The sequence below is a fragment of the Periplaneta americana genome, unplaced genomic scaffold, assembly GCF_040183065.1.
Source record: "Periplaneta americana isolate PAMFEO1 unplaced genomic scaffold, P.americana_PAMFEO1_priV1 scaffold_22, whole genome shotgun sequence".
Lineage (NCBI taxonomy): Eukaryota > Metazoa > Arthropoda > Insecta > Blattodea > Blattidae > Periplaneta > Periplaneta americana.
The window spans coordinates 2630526-2647142 of record NW_027185503.1 but is presented as its reverse complement, the minus strand read 5'-3'; the positions used below and the strand labels follow the sequence as shown (position 1 = coordinate 2647142).

General features: G+C 34.4%; 1 protein-coding gene across 7 annotated transcripts in view; it reads left to right on the top strand.

Moving 5' to 3' along the window:
- LOC138693814 (uncharacterized) overlaps window positions 1–16137 on the top strand; it is a 38056-nt gene extending 21919 nt beyond the window's left edge. For 4 of the 7 annotated variants that reach the window (XM_069817618.1, XM_069817616.1, XM_069817621.1 and 1 more), the window contains one exon: window positions 15817–16137. In XM_069817618.1, the coding sequence (XP_069673719.1) occupies window positions 15817–15892 (76 nt within the window). In that variant the 3' untranslated portion in view covers window positions 15893–16137. Of the gene's footprint in view, window positions 1–14505; window positions 15122–15816 lie in introns of those variants that run through there. The other 3 variants (XM_069817619.1, XM_069817620.1, XM_069817622.1) reach the window with 3 other exon arrangements.
- The last annotated feature ends 480 nt before the right edge of the window (window positions 16138–16617 follow it).

Genomic DNA, 16617 nt, shown 5'->3' with positions numbered 1-16617 from the left:
GCTCTCTTGTTCTCTTCGAATTTCCATGTTCTCCTTGTATTTCCCTTGTTCTCTTTGCATCTCCCATGTTCTTCTCGTATCCTCCGTATTCTCCTCGTATTTTCCTATTCTCCTCGCATTCTCCATATTCTTCCCATAATTCCCTTGTTCGCTTTGAATTCCCCATGTTCTCCTTGTATTTTTATTGTTCTCCTTGTCTTTTCCTTGTTCTTCTTCTATTCCCCTGGTTCTACTTGCATTCCCTATGTTCTTCTTCTATTTCCCTTGTTCTCCTTGTATTCCCCTTGTTGTTCTAGGATTCCCTTTGTTTTCCTTGCATTTCTCAGGTTGTTCTTGTATCCCGGTTGCTTTCCTTTTGCTCCATTTGTTCTCCCTATATTCTCTTCTTATACTTCTTGTATTTACATCGTCCTTCTGCTTGTATTCTCCTTTTTCTTCACTTATTTTCCTTTTGCCTCTGTATTCGCCTTGTTCTCTTTATATTCTCCTTGTTCGTTTCTCATTTTTCTTCTATACGTAAATATAAGCAGCTCAGTAAAACTATGCATCTGTTGATAGGTGTTCGCACCTAAACCTTATTTTACATCAAGAGATATATATATATATATATATATATATATATATATATATATATATATGCACCTGTCGATCTTTTGTGAACTACATAGGCTATTTACCAAGAAAATAATAATACGAGTATGTACTTAATGTAGGCCTTCTCGCTTTTATATCCTGAAAGAATTTAACCCCACAATTATTTTCATAACGAGAGTTTTTTTTCTGTGGTGATAATTTTCGTACAATCTCGCATGCCACTTTCAAAATTACGTTTATTTGTATTGAATAAGGTATCAGATTTTCAAATAATGTCATATGCTTATCTATCATAGCGTAACAGCAGAACACAATATTTCTTTTACCAAATTTTCTTGGGCGCGAAAATCAATTTAAGGTCATTGCAACAACAAGATAAAATAAAACTCTTTAATTATAACATATATTTATATAGATAATAATAATAATATTAATAATAATACTATTATTATTATTATTATTATTATTATTATTATTATTATTATTTTGCAGTATTGATGTAAGATTATTATAATATTTGTTATATTATTTAGTTGTAGGACATTGTGGACGGCAATATAATACAGTGAAGTAAATAATATAATTATTACTTTAACTTTCTCTTAATGTGAATCAATGAAATAGGCAAACTGCAACACACACGGTGTTGCAATAATTTCCGATTTCACTGAAGACTTCTTCTAAGACTTAAAAATATAATAATTATTTAAATAAAACTCACAGCTACGTATTTCACGATACGAGGAAATGTTATTTCGGTTTTCGCCCCATCTTCATACCATCACTTCACTTCGCGAACTATCTCCACCTACGAGGTGGAATGAAAATGGTGGTTTGCAAAGATTTAGTGCCTGCAGTACGATATCGTTAAATTCATTCTTTCTTCCTGAAATATCAGAATGGTGTGACAAAAACTCAAAGTATGAAGTACAGCTAAAATTATTCCCTTATTCACACAGGCCGAAAGCAACGTTTCTAAGTTGTGGCCTAGATCATATATACTAACAGATAGCTCTTTTATATAGGCTTTAGGGTTTGCAGTCGAGGCCGGCTTGATGTAGTTCAATAATCGTCAACAGATGGCACAATGACCAACACCATCACGAGACACGAACTCTGAACCGGTCTGGTCGGTCTAAATCGATTATTTCTTGCTTACGAGATATTCTCGTAAGCAACGGTATGTACTGTCGACAATTGATGACCATGGATAAATATTATTGGCCTATATGACCTAGGCAAGTTCGGAATGAGGGAGTTCTAATTATAGTTGTCACGTGGGCGAAGCGGAGAGATAAGATAAAGTACGCCTTTGTATTGAATAGAATACAATGCAGAGTCTCGCGCAAAGCCAATCTACCTAGAATTTTTAGACCATGTTATAAAGTTATCGGTGGGCTAAATTATGATTCGTTATCTCTTCTGTTTTTATATATTTGTCGTGAATATTATTTATATTATCAACTGAGTGTATAACATAATTTATCCGTTAATTGATATTTCACTAATGATAAATCCAAAGAACAATGGGAAATAAGGGACTAAACACTGAAAAATAAATAAAAAAAGAGAATTTGACGTTCATAATTATAATGTTGTCGGAGTTAAGTTATACTTTACTTTGAATTATTTTAATTTGCACCACAAAAACTTATGAAAATTAATGTTAACATTACCTATTTAGTTACGATAGTAGTATATTGGAAAATTTGTGCATATAGCCTGATTACAATATATAAGTAATCCTATCCTAACCTAACCAATGTAGTCTTGTTTATTTCAGACTTGTTCGTATAATTATACAAAAACAAGAATAATCTAGTTTGCAGCCTGTGATATTGTCTCGTTTACAGTATTATATAATATACATATTACGATATTTACTAGGTACTTTAACAATATATAGTTAATAATATTATAAAATATACAGGCCTAATCCATTACCAAGAAATAGCCCTTCCCTCACATGTTCAATACTGTTTACCTCAAAAGGCCTTCAAACCTTAAAAACTATTAGAAACTGGATTAAAATAGTCATGTTGATGTAGGCCTACAACATTACATTTTTTGTCACTACTCCTGATCCCGTTCTAACAGTTTCAGGTTTTGTAATTTGTAACAATACTAACAATACTGATGGGTCATTCCATAGCCACACACGTAACATTTTCGAACTATGATCTTCACAGGATACTTAATCAAATACTTAGGAGTTCATGAAAGACACATCACTGTTTTTTAACGTAAGCATTCCAAAATATAAACAGAAAATCATAATGAAAAGGAATAATTAATAATGTAAAAAATATTAAATATTATATGGTGTGACACATGAACATTTTCTTGCCACTTAATTTATTACCAAAATGGAAAATGTTCATATTATTGTGCCAAATGTCATAAATGCATTTAATTGTTTTTTAAACAATTGAGACATTTGTGAAGTACATGTAACTGCTAAATCGCATACTTTAATAAAAATAACAGTGCCATTAACAAATAAAATATTACAAATTATATTATGACACACGAACATTTCTGTCAAGTTGATTACTAATCTTTTCAAATGCATATAGAGATTTACCGTATACACTGTGTCTACAGTTCTTATTATACAAAGCAACACTTGATTACACACCTGTGGAGTAACGGTCAGCGCGTCTGACTGCGAAACCAGGTGGCCCGGGTTCGAATCCCGGTCGGAGCAAGTTACCTGGTTGAGGTTTTTTCCGGGGTTTTCCCTCAACCCAATACGAGCAAATGCTGGATAACTTTCGGTGCTGGACCCCGGACTCATTTCACCTTCATATCATTCAGATGCTAAATAATTTAGATGTTGATACAGCGTCTTAAAATAACCCAATAAAAAAAAAATTACATTAAAGTACACTTTCAGATTTAAAATATCCACGGTTGTTTACAACTATATGTGGTGCTATCTCCTGTGTAATGTCACGTAACAAATACATCAATATAAGCTATCCACTTTTTCTGCCATTTGTAGTACTTCCCTTTTTTTTTTTAACAACACAGACGCTTTAAATTCTTCGCCACTACAAGCTTTTGTAACTTCCTCTGCTTATCTGACGTCTTTTTTTAAATTGTTTATTTAACGATGTTGTATCAACTACTAGGTTATTTAGCCTCGATGGAATTGATGATAGTGAAATGATATTTGGCGAGATGAGGTTGAGGATTCGCCATAGATTACATGACATTCGCCTTACAATTGGGGAAAACCTCGGAAAAACCTCAACCAGGTAACTTGCCCCAATCAGGATTTGAACCCGGGCCCACTCATTTCACGGTCAGATGTGCCTACCATTACTCCACAGCAGTGGACCGAACATGGGTTATGTACATTAATTCTTTTGACTTTCGGTTAGCTTTCTTAAGAATACGCATAAAGAAATGTAGTGTTTTCCAGGCTATCCTTATAATATTAGTGACTTATTTCAACCAGTTTGTTACTAAAATATATACAGTACCTAAGTGTTTACTTGTGACACTGGTGATCCATTTAATTGGTATATGAGACGAATTTAATTTTGTGTTTTACAGAAGGATACATATTGATTTACTTTTGCTCACATTGATTTTAATTTTATTTGTTGTAGTCCAGTTTTCAATAACGTCAAGCTAGTTTTGCAAGGCGGTGATATAAGATTTATCACTAATTTTTTCTGTATATTATACAGTCATCCACGAATAACCTTGCCTGAGAAGTGACATTTCTAGTCAAATCCTACAATAATTTTCAGTAAATATTTTGCACCAAGAAGCTATTATACATTTAATTTTACTTCTGAGACCAGTGAAATATATGCCAATTTTATTAGAAAGGTGCATGTATAATTATCCAATAGCATGATATTATCTGCAACAAAAACTAAAGGGCATGAAAGAAAAGAAGAAAACATTAATGCTGTGGTTCCATTAGAGTTACACGTTCATTGTCCACTGAAAGTTGTATTTCTCTATTGAAGTGTAAAAGAGAAACTCTCATAAATTATGTCAGAAACAAAGAAAGGCACCACCCAAATATGTGGGATAATTAATTTAATAATGTTATTACTGGGACTTGAAAAAAGCAATCATATGTAATGGGTGGGGAAAAAAATACTTTTTAATCGTGCTTCTATAGTTCGACAATGCTGACTATTCAGAGTTTTGCCTGACAGGTGAGCTACCATAAATTCCTTGAAGTCCTAGTTATTACTGAAGCCAAATGTGTGTCTCTTGTCAAGAGTCCATTTTATTTATACTTGTTAAGACATCATTCATAGACTAGTTACCGCTTTCAGTTTTGATACTACATACACTGAAATTAATCTATTATTATTCGTCCTATTTATACATTTATATTGAATGATTCGGTCTACCTTCATAACACATCTCATCAACAATACTCGATAAGAGTTGAATTAGCTTCCATGCTGCGTTGTATTTATTTTGTCATGTTCCTATAGCAGGAATATTAAATAGGAATTCCTTAAAACAGAGTTATATTCACTCCTATGCCTTTATATAGAATACCAGTACATATACTGTATTTCTTAAGATTTGGTTACTTTATAAACAGTATGTTAGTGCAAGAATTCTTTTTTTCATATTTAATAATTCTGGCATGTGTCAATAAATATGCTTGAGACCTCTGTCTCTCTGAATTACTCTTTACTAACTGGAAACATATTCCAAATTTATATTTTAAAAAAGTATTAAAATATCCTCACAATTTAGAGCATAACAATTCCCGAAATAATCATCCTACATTAAATTATTAAGATAAAAATGATTCAATCTATCGCTTGTAACAATACCTTTATGGTCCTAATAAATTAAGAAATAATTTACATCCAACAGATTTATTCTAAAATGGCCTGCAGTTATTATTTTGAATTTTATTGTACCTTAATAAATTGAGTTAAGGTACAATAAAATTTCATCAAGTTTCAAACAAAGTAATTCCATCTTTCCAACAGGGGGACAATAAATACTTAAAGTAATGCTAAACTCGAAAAACTTATTGATGCAACTTAATTTCATATTCTATACCACTAACACCAAAAAAAAGTGTCCTATTGTTCATACTGATCCAAGATGAATAGTTTCTTAGTGTTTGTCCATTCCACTTTTTTTATTGTCCTTCCCATTTCTATTTCTCTCATTTTTAGTAGGTACTTCACATGTAGTATATGTTTTATTGTAATACATATAATGACCATGAAGATAGTTGGATATGTCTTACAAAATTCTTGCTGAAGACCATTGTGGTAATATTCTGCCGCATCTGTAGTTTGTACATTTCGAAATATTCGTGCTTCAGCCCAGAATTCAGGCGGGGGGAGGGGAGGTTGATGTGTCAATGTAGTTTTCCAGAATATAATAATATTCAAAACATTCTCTAATAGGAGGGGCCTCTGATATTAGCTCTGCAAAAAATCTGATATCGGTACTTCTGTTGCTGGTAAATAAGAAAGAACGAAATATAAAAATTTTTAACCACTTTCGAATTTCAGGTGCTTTGTGTCTCAGCTGCTGGTTTGATATACTGTTCGTTTCCTTTAATTTTCCAGAGCAAAAACTGTCCTAAGCGAAATTTACACTCTGTAATTTTAACACTGGGAACATTTATTTTGGCAGCATTGTGTGATGCTATTTCATAATATAACAAGAGCTTTGAAATGATTAACTGCTAACTACTTACCTGGGTGAAGCGGTTCCTGTGATTTCTGAAGTGAAAACCGTTCAATTTATAAGGAATTTTTTTGTGGAGATGCATTTGATTGTACATGCAAGGTGTACATGCCTAAACTAACTGACCCCAGTGCTGTCATGGAGGCCACACGAGGCTATATATCGTATGGAACCTACAATTTTTTTTAATTAATCGTATGGGGAAATGAAAATTTTGTCTGTAAGGAGCCATACGGCATATGGGTGCCTAAGTTTTGTACGTGGAGATCTATACAGATCTTAGATCATCTCTTCCTGTTCCTACTGTACCTACCGCCTATTTTGTTTGATGTTCATAAACAAAAATTATCCACCTCTTCAGCACTGGAATCCAGAATTATATAAAATAATGGTTGAAAAACAAGAAGTGCTGCAAATATACACTCCAAGATTCATCGAGACAAGTGTGCATCTATGGTGGTGCTACATGGTGTATTCTTTAAATCAAACTTGTACAATTAAATTGTAAAGAAAAACAATTTCTTTACTTCTTCTTTAGTATTAAAAAAAATAATTAAATGACAATTGGAGAAATAGAGAGAGGAGAGTAAAATATATTTCAAGGGAGAAAACAAGGGGTGGGGGTGTATGGCCAAGAAAAAAATTACCATGACAGCACTGACCAAACCTAACCTGTTACAGACTCATGTATGTAAGGTGAATAAGCTGAGTATGAAGGAAACTATCTCAGCGCTAATTTAACTCTTATAGATGAACTACATAAAGAACTTCAAGTGTCAATATTGTCTCAAAGGTTTCTGTGTAACAAACTTCATTTAGAAATGCCCATCTGCGATTATGTTAACTGTAGAAGAAGGAAGAAATATTGTCGTCATATGAAGTTACTCAAATTTCCAATTAAGGACAAGGAAAGGCTACAAAAGTTATTTTTGATTTCACCCTTATAAATTGAACGATTTTCACTTCAGAAATCACCGTAACTACCTCGGCACTAGTTTCAGTAATTTAAGGACCAGTATAAAGTAAATTTAATTAAAGTGAGAAAGAAATTCGTAAGGGAGGCGGTCAGGAGGGATTGAGGTTGTCTACTAATTCGTTGCAAACAACTATTATAGGCTATTTCATTTGACTAACGATGATTTGTAGAGAGCAAAATACCTACAGTAGGGTAAAGAATCTAAATCAGTACGTTTGAGAACGGATATAAAAGTGTCAGGAAAATAACAGAATTACCGTATATTGCAATTAACTCTGCATTGGCAGAGAAACCGCACAGGGTATCGTAAATCTGCTGAAAATTAGAAAATTGTGTAAAAAAATGCATTCAGAGCGAATTTTCCAGCCTGATAATATCTCGCCCACGTTATGGACATAATTCAGTACCGTAAGACTGATATAAAACGAATACTAGAACAATTTGTTAACCAAAGACGATGTTCAGTAGTTATTTAACAACATACAGAGCAAATAAAAACACAAACGCATATTCTAGCAATAGTTCAGATGAAAAGAAAATGATTAGTACGACCGCTTATTCGTAAAAAGAACACTGCCAGCTGTGTAGCCTACATGAAGCAATATATCAGGTTTACGTTATGAACACGTTGAATTTAATGTGGACGAGAAACGTACAGTTCTTATTTATCTGCTTCCATATCGCATCATATAATACACCTGTAAAATGAAAACATATAGGCCTAGAAAAAGAGGAAACAATTTTGGGGGGAGGGAGTTGTAATTCTTCCCCTTTCGGATAAATTTCAGATTAGGGATACCTGCTTTTCCTTCATATTCAAAAATTGTAATCTTGTTCACACAAAATAAATTAGTGCCTTTTCGTGAGCATCATGATGTGCATTCAACAAACGCAGACAAATCTGATCTTTTTAGTATTTTGTGATAATTGTTGCTAGGGAGGTATTGTATACTGAAAATTAAAAACAATTAGATTTCGTACATCAAATGATGACAGATTATATATTGAACGCAAACAACATTATATCAGCCATGTACCAAAATGTCATCTATGTGTGTTGATGAATTTGGATAAAACAAGCTTCTGTATACTACAATTTAGCGACACATCAAAGTCTTATTGTAACATAACCTCACATTACAATGAGAAAGAAATTTGGAGGTGGCATGACATAAAAAAAGTCATCCCACAGTCGTATTACTCTATGTACTGTTCAGGTACTCTGCCATCTAGTGTTTGTTATTGCAAGCTCATTTCTCGACACTAGCGACGCATAGCGTCCGTTATTTTCCAGTTGCGTCTAAATTTAATATAAGCTTGATCAATCTGTTTTATATATGATCTAGGGTTGTGGTCAAGCTATGTATTAACTGGCGGTCAAAAATATTTTTAGTCAGTCTCAACGTATATAAATAACGTCAAAATGTTTAAATATGTACCGAGTATTTCTAAGAAAAGCTGGACATCATTTTCTGTTAAAACGAGTTAAATTAAGAAATGCATTATTTTTCATACTTGTCGAAAAAAATTCGCCTGTAAAGTATTGTCACAGATGAACTAGACTTAACACTAAACATGCACATGACATTCACTTTAATTACCATCGGAGAGTAGTACCAAAATCGCAGTCGCTGCACTAAATTCATTGAGCGTCGATAAGAGAAATGAATTTGTGAAATAAGGATAACTGATATAACTAAGAACTATGTAAACTCGAGGAAAGAAAAATGATCAGCTTAAGGAAATCTTCATGGTGGTCATGCACTAAGTTTTCCATCATACTGTCTTCACGATCCTGTTGACTATTTCCACCCACGCCTTTACAAACAATCTAACTCCATCCTGTCATGTCTTTCTACTTTAGACAGTGATGTAGGATAACTCACTAAACTTATTAATACAGGAATTCAGTGGCGGTTCGTGCCTAAAATAATAAGGGTTCACTATTTTTATGATATTACATGATTTTCCAACAATTTAAACGATATCCCATTTCTGAAAAATTTAAAAAAATACTACAGTACTTTAAAGTAGATAATTCCCTTAAAATGAGCTTAACGGGAATAATTGTGAGCAATTATCTTAGAAGGAACATAGCGATTTTTCCTTACTTGATCATTCTGTCTTTCAATATTCTGCCTGAAAGCTGAGGTAAGCTGTCGCCTAATTTCTGTTCTTCCAAGGACTGATAAATCTAGGCAAGCAACTAAATAATAGGAAGAGAAACCGAAGAAAATGAATGAAGGAAATGAAGAGAGAAAGAATAAACACACAAAGAGATATTGCAAAAAAATATAAGAATAGTCACAGAATTACTGAACGACAGAAATACAATACCCTACGATACAAAAGAAATGTACAAAGAAGAGAAGATTATTTTATATCCATTGCTAAGAGATGATACATCGTATCTACAAAAATGGTTATTTAGTTGAATTGCATTATATTATTTACAATAATTACTTTATTATTATGTTTACAAAACTCGACAGTTAACTAATATTTTGTCCTCGAGTATAAGATCTTGCGAAGGAGAAGCATATATAAAAAGTTTTTCTATTTTGAGAGAAACTAATTGGAAACCTTAATAATAATAACCCTCAAAATTGTGATCGACAGTTTTTTGGTTGTTAAAACGCTACAAGTCACATTATATTTGATTTGGTTAAATAATTATGTAAATATGTTAACAAATTATTGGAATATGCTGCTTGAAAAGTATGAAAATCCTCTTCTGTTTACAGTAAAAATTAAAATGTATACAATTTTTTTATTCACCTGCAAATTCACAGATACGAGGTATTACTTCTTAGCCATCGATGTTATGTCAACTAAATGTTAAGATACTACCTAATTCTTACTAGTGACAAATGGAAGTAAAGAACAACTTATATAGAAACAAAGAAATGTAACTAAGAATGTGATATATGTGATTAGTATAATATTATTAATTATTATGTATTGGACTACAAGAACATCTTCATGGAGCTTTTCAAAGCCTCAGATAAAGAGTTCTGAAATGGAACGTTTATATAAATACAAGACTGACATTGTTTCACTCGAAACATTCTGAAGACATTAACAGAAAATTATACATGGGTAAATAACAATGAAGAGTCCTTGTCCACAAGGTAGGCAGGTTGGGATGCGCAGGGCGGAACTCGACATGCAGCTACCTCCTCGTGGTGAGTATGGCGGTATGGAAGCATGTTTCCACGTGGATGTGCAGTATGTGTTTCATGGTACCAAGTCATTATTTTTTGTTCAGTGATATTGTTGAATTGAATTTTAAGTAATATTATTTCATTGTGTTGGTGAATGTAATGTTACGTGAGTATTTTTAAATGTGTTAGCGAATTTAATCTTCCACAAGGTAACCAACGATACTGGCAGACAGCATGATCTCTGTTTTATATAGGCGTAAATATTGTAGCTTTTATTAATCATCATGCAATGACGTTTAGTTATTTTTTATATTCTTATAGTAGAAGACCTCAATTAAATAACTGGTTAGAAACTAATGCCAGTCAGTGTCTTGTAATAATAATTTACGACATGGGTTTTAGGACGATAAAAATATTACATTATTAACGAAGTCTTATTTATGTTATTTTATTGCAGAAGCTTAATTGATACGTACCGTTCTGTATAAATGAAAGGAGAAAAACGACAGGGATAAGCTTTCATGAATTCCCTGTAGATGAAGATATGAGAACCAAATGGTTAAACACAATTTCCAGAGACAAGTTTGTACCTAATTCATATTCAAGTTCGTCCTAAGTCTGTAGCTAACATTTCACTATAAATGATTATACACCGGAATTTGAAAAGGAAAGTCCTAAAACGAGGTAGTGTTCCAAGTAAATTCCCTAATTATCCTGCACATGAAGTACCACAAGTTTTAAAAAACCAAGGCAGCATAATTTGTAAAGAAAATACTAAGAAACGTAAAAGGAGCAATAGTCCACAATAGGAAGAAGGTTTTATAATGTATATGACGGTATATAAATCTAGTGATGTTCATATAGATGAGGATTTTGATTCTAAATTAAAAAGTCTAGGAAAGGAAAACAGAGCTTTGAAAACTAAGATTTGGCATCTGAATTACAAACTTGATCGCGTCGACCAAAATTTAAGAAAATTATCAGACTGGGAAGAGTATTTAGAAAATAACGAATACCATAGGAATCTAGAGAGTATTCTGTCAGAAGAAAACCACTCTAAAAAAAAGATTTTGCTACTTGATATAATTGTAAATTATAACAAAAAGACACCAGAGTTTCCTCTGTATTTGGAAAGCATAAAAAGGGAGAGTCAGAAATCTGAAGAAAAAAAAAAAAAAAAAATTCTAACAAATGAAACTTTCGAAGAACTGACCCATACAACAGCTTCCACCGTAAAGTGTGTACGCTATTTGTTAAATGGTGGGTTTCATTTTGTCCTGACAAGATCTTTTAATCCATATCCCATAGAATTATTTTTCAGTGGCTTACGTCAGACATAGGTGGCAACGATCTGCTAGATTGCAGAGCAGTGACTTTTAGTATGAACAAGATTTTGAAAACTGGCTTAATTTCTACAGTAAACCCAGTGGCGGCTCGTGAACTTAGTAAACTAGCATGCTACAAAAATAATTATTATTGACTTACTCATCAAAGGCGAAAGTTAAAATCCATTCTCCGCCTTTCTTTGCTGGCAAACTTCTCTATCACTTTGGTATTGAAATCTCCCATATTATTAATAAGTTTTTTCTCTATTGAAAGCATAGCAAGAGCTTTTAACCGTTCTTGGTGCATAGAATTTCTGACAAAATTCTTAATCCTGTTTAAAGTTGAAAAACATCTTTCGGGTTCGGCTGTTGTCATGGGTATTGTCACTATTATTTTAAGGAGGGTTGTAATTTCACTAAATGTATTCTGAAGATTGCTATTATAAATAAGCTGAAGAAGAGGGACGGCACCATCAATATTCTTAAAGTCTGGGCTTTCATATAGCACAGAGAGTTAAGTGTGTAGTATTTCCTTGTTTAACATAGGGTAGTTCTCTACTGTCAGATTAAGGATATTTTGAGGAAATTTCTTAGAAAATTCTTCGAAGTTCGCAGAATCCAGAAGTTTTGCTGCATCAAGATGACTTGTTTTCTCAAAACGATTGCGTGTTTCTGTAGTAATGCGATCACAGACTTCCTTTGCATCCAGTACATGGCATGATTCAATTCGTCGACGCTTGCTTTCACTATCTGTTCTCCCCGTCATGATGTCATTCACTTCATTTTGAACACGTTCAACTGTAGTGATAAAATTTTTTACATTATGTTTTACTTTTATGGTGTCGATTTGCCTAGACTGAATTTGGCTGTAGAGAATATCGACATGGGACATAACTTTATGGAAGAACTGCAACTAGAACAGAAATTCGCTATCTTCTAAATTACGACAAAGAGCTTGAGCTTCATGAGCTGTGTTCTTGGAATAGGATTTTTCTAGCTCAGAAAAACACTCTTTCAGTGGTTCCAAATTCTCATACACAGAATTGACGGTTCTCGACTTGAAATTCCATCTAGTAGCCGAACTACCTCATATGCATCGCGATGTCACATTTTCTAATGCATCTACATCTTGTGGCGACCGTGAGAAAAAAGCTGGGAATGCAGAGAGATTGCAAAAAAATATTCTTGCCGACTGGTTTTGTGACGCAGCTCTTTCCATTATCAAGTTGAATTGGTGAGCGTAACAGTGGACATAATGTGCCAAAGGAAAATGTTCTTTTATTTTGGACTGCACCTCATTAACTAAACCCCGCATAACTGATGCTCCATCATATGTCTGAGCAATTATTTTATTACAGGCGGCATCAGTGTCAAAAACTTGTAATTCCTTAAGGATGCATTCAGAAATTTCTGTGGCTCCTTGACCTTCAGGATTGAAAAAAACCCCAAAATCACTCGTATACTTTTCCTTCGAGTTCGTATCTGAACATTAAAACTGTTTGTAAATGCTCAGAAACGTCTGTAGTGTCATCTGCCATGAGAGCTATGAGGTCAGATTGATGCAGTTCTTTCATGATTTTGACATGACACACTTCTAACATGCATTCCAACAGCTCATTCTGAATAATTTTAGAGGTGCCTTTAAATACAGTACTGCTCTCCATGTGTTCCTTCACAGCACTGTCAATGCTACCGACTAAGTCAACAAGACCACGAAATATTCCCGGATTTTCGGAACTTTCTGTTTCATCGTGGCCGCGCAATGCCAGTTCAAAAACAACACAGAATTTTATGCAATCTATAATTCTAGATAAAATATATCTATTTCTTTCTACTTGTTGATTATGCTTCTCTATGGATTCCTGGTATGCGTGACTAAGCCTAACTGCAATGTTTACTCTGCCTAGGGCACTGAGATCGACGGCATTATTAAAGTGCTTCTTACTCTGTGAATGTTTCTTAGCATATTCATACAAGTGTCCAAGATCCTTCACGCCACCCTTCGACCAGGAATCAGTACTCCCAAACAGTAAGCAAGGGAAACAAAATAAAGCATTTCGAATTTCACTTCCACACAACCATTCATATCGTTCATATACTTCTCTTTTAAATTGTGTATTATAAGAACGAGATTTACTACCCTTAGCTTGTTGAACAGTGGTTAAGTACGGCGTGGGTCTACCTAAATTCTTAACTTCAACCCTCTCCTCTAACGTTCTAGAAGAGAACGGTTTCTTTAATAAAGAATCAACGGAATTCGTGTCAAATATTCGCACGTTGAGCAGCTCTCACTAATGCTTTTACACAGATTTAATATTTCACATTACACATTCACTAATTTACCAGATTGTTCTGTAACAATCACTAATTACAATAACGAAATCACACTGTTTCCCAACACCTGATTATCTGCTGTACTAACACTACTAACCGCGCTACTCTTTAAAGAGCACACCAGAGTACGGTTCTCACATGTGGCAGCAGTTGGCTGGGGATTAAAGACGTGAGGGGAAACGCAGTGTTAAAACAACATTCTCCACGTGCTCAGTTTTAGTTAGCATGTAGTTAGTTACTAGCTATGTGTGCAGAATGCGCTAATGTGCAGCCAAAAACAACATCACAGTGTATAAAATGCAAACTTGCAGGCCGGCTTTGCTGGCCCACTATATCGTTTACAAAAGAATGAGGGCCATTTAAACTGAAGTACAGTTTTCGAAAACGAAAGTAATTTTATGATTGAATTATTTAGCAGATTTTAGAAGCGTGCTACAGCACGGTAGCATGTATTGAGGAACCGCCGCTGAGTATACCATTATCAACAAATCTTGATGTACAAAATAGGTCACTCTCTGGATGGAATAGTGAGTTTTCCCAAGACCACAGCGACTGAGGAAAACAATAGCACATCAAGTACACTGCCTAATCATGTGGTAAAAATTCAGACTGGCTTGGAAGAAACCCAACGTGAGTTGTAACATTTAGTTTCTGAAATGAAAATTGTGTTAATTTTTTATGCAATTATCATTTTATTCCCATGTATGGTGGGTCCCTATCACCACGGCATGGCGCGTCCTCAGGTTGCGGATAGAGGAGACGGCCTCCAGATATGGAGGGTAGCTGCGAATATATTGAATAAGCAGTCGTGGACAGCCGATAAGGGGTGGTCCTCCAGCTTGGGGGTTGGGCGAAGGGCTAACAACCCATCACCGTAAAAAACAGCTTGTTACGAATTCCTACAGTAAGTCGTGACGGGAATATTGTACGAAATGGAAATATAAATATTGGAGATTTATCCTTCGAAGAGGTGGAAAAATTCAAATATCTTGGAGCAACAGTAACAAATATAAATGACACTCGGGAGGAAATTAAACGCAGAATAAATATGGGAAATGCGTGTTATTATTCGGTTGAGAAGCTCTTATCATCCAGTCTGCTGTCCAAAAATCTGAAAGTTAGAATTTATAAAACAGTTATATTACCGGTTCTTCTATATGGCTGTGAAACTTGGACTCTCACTCTGAGAGAGGAACATAGGTTAAGGGTGTTTGAGAATAAGGTGCTTAGGAAAATATTTGGGGCTAAGCGGGATGAAGTTACAGGAGAATGGAGAAAGTTACACAACACAGAACTGCACGCATTGTATTCTTCACCTGACATAATTAGGAACTTGAAATCCAGACGTTTGAGATGGGCAGGGCATGTAGCACGTATGGGCGAATCCAGAAATGCATATAGAGTGTTAGTTGGGAGACCGGAGGGAAAAAGACCTTTAGGGAGGCCGAGACGTAGATGGGAGGATAATATTAAAATGGATTTGAGGGAGGTGGGGTATGATGATAGAGACTGGCTTAATCTTGCACAGGATAGGGACCGATGGCGGGCTTATGTGAGGGCGGCAATGAACCTTCGGGTTCCTTAAAAGCCATTTGTAAGTAAGTATCATTTTATTCTTTAAAATTATTACAACTGCAACTCTAATACCTGTAGTTTTATGTCTATCTAATTTCACCATGCAATTTTCATCAAGTTAGAAAAAATATAACTTTTTATTTATTTGCAGATCCCAACATAGACAGCATCAGGCTTTCTTCAATAGTCTGTGTTGGCGGATACGTGCTAAAGAAACTATAAGCTGATGTGAAGTGCAATTATGCAGAAATATAATTGCTACATCTTCCTGCAGTTCAGTTCTTATGGATGTAATATACAAGTGTGATGTTAGTGGAAACAATTTATATTATACCACACTTTCTTTTGTACATGTGTTAGCTATTACTTCAGAATTTGTTGAGAATGCTGTGAGTACTTGCCCTCGTATGGTGTGAGGAAACAATATCAATCGTATTTAATACTAGAGCTAAATAAAATTCTTACATGTGAACACTGTGAATTGCAATATCATTCAACAATTCTAGCAAGCGGTGTATGTAAATACTTTTTGCCTACAGTGTTAAAACTTGTGGCATTTGTTCAAACTGAGACGTTTGAAAGACCAAATATATAAACTCAAAACCTCTTCATCGCAAGGTGTTACGTTTATAGCAGCAGAATGCGAGGAGGAATAGTTGGTGATCAGCGCCACAGCAGAGAAAAAGGAAACTACGTACTACAACATACAGAGGTATGTATTGCCAAGGCTGGAAATATTCTGTCCTGGGTCCGTCTCAAAGAGTGAAGAACTATTCACTCTCTAACGTTACTCTACAAATATTCTTCCGAACTCAACACTAGCTACAGACCGTTTATTTAGTCCTGACACCTCAGCGACTCGAAAGAGGAGAAGTAATAGGAGTAGTGGGGAGAGCTCCGGAGTAGAGATAATTGCAAGGGGTCGAATGCAATACAGCTTAACTGTACTATA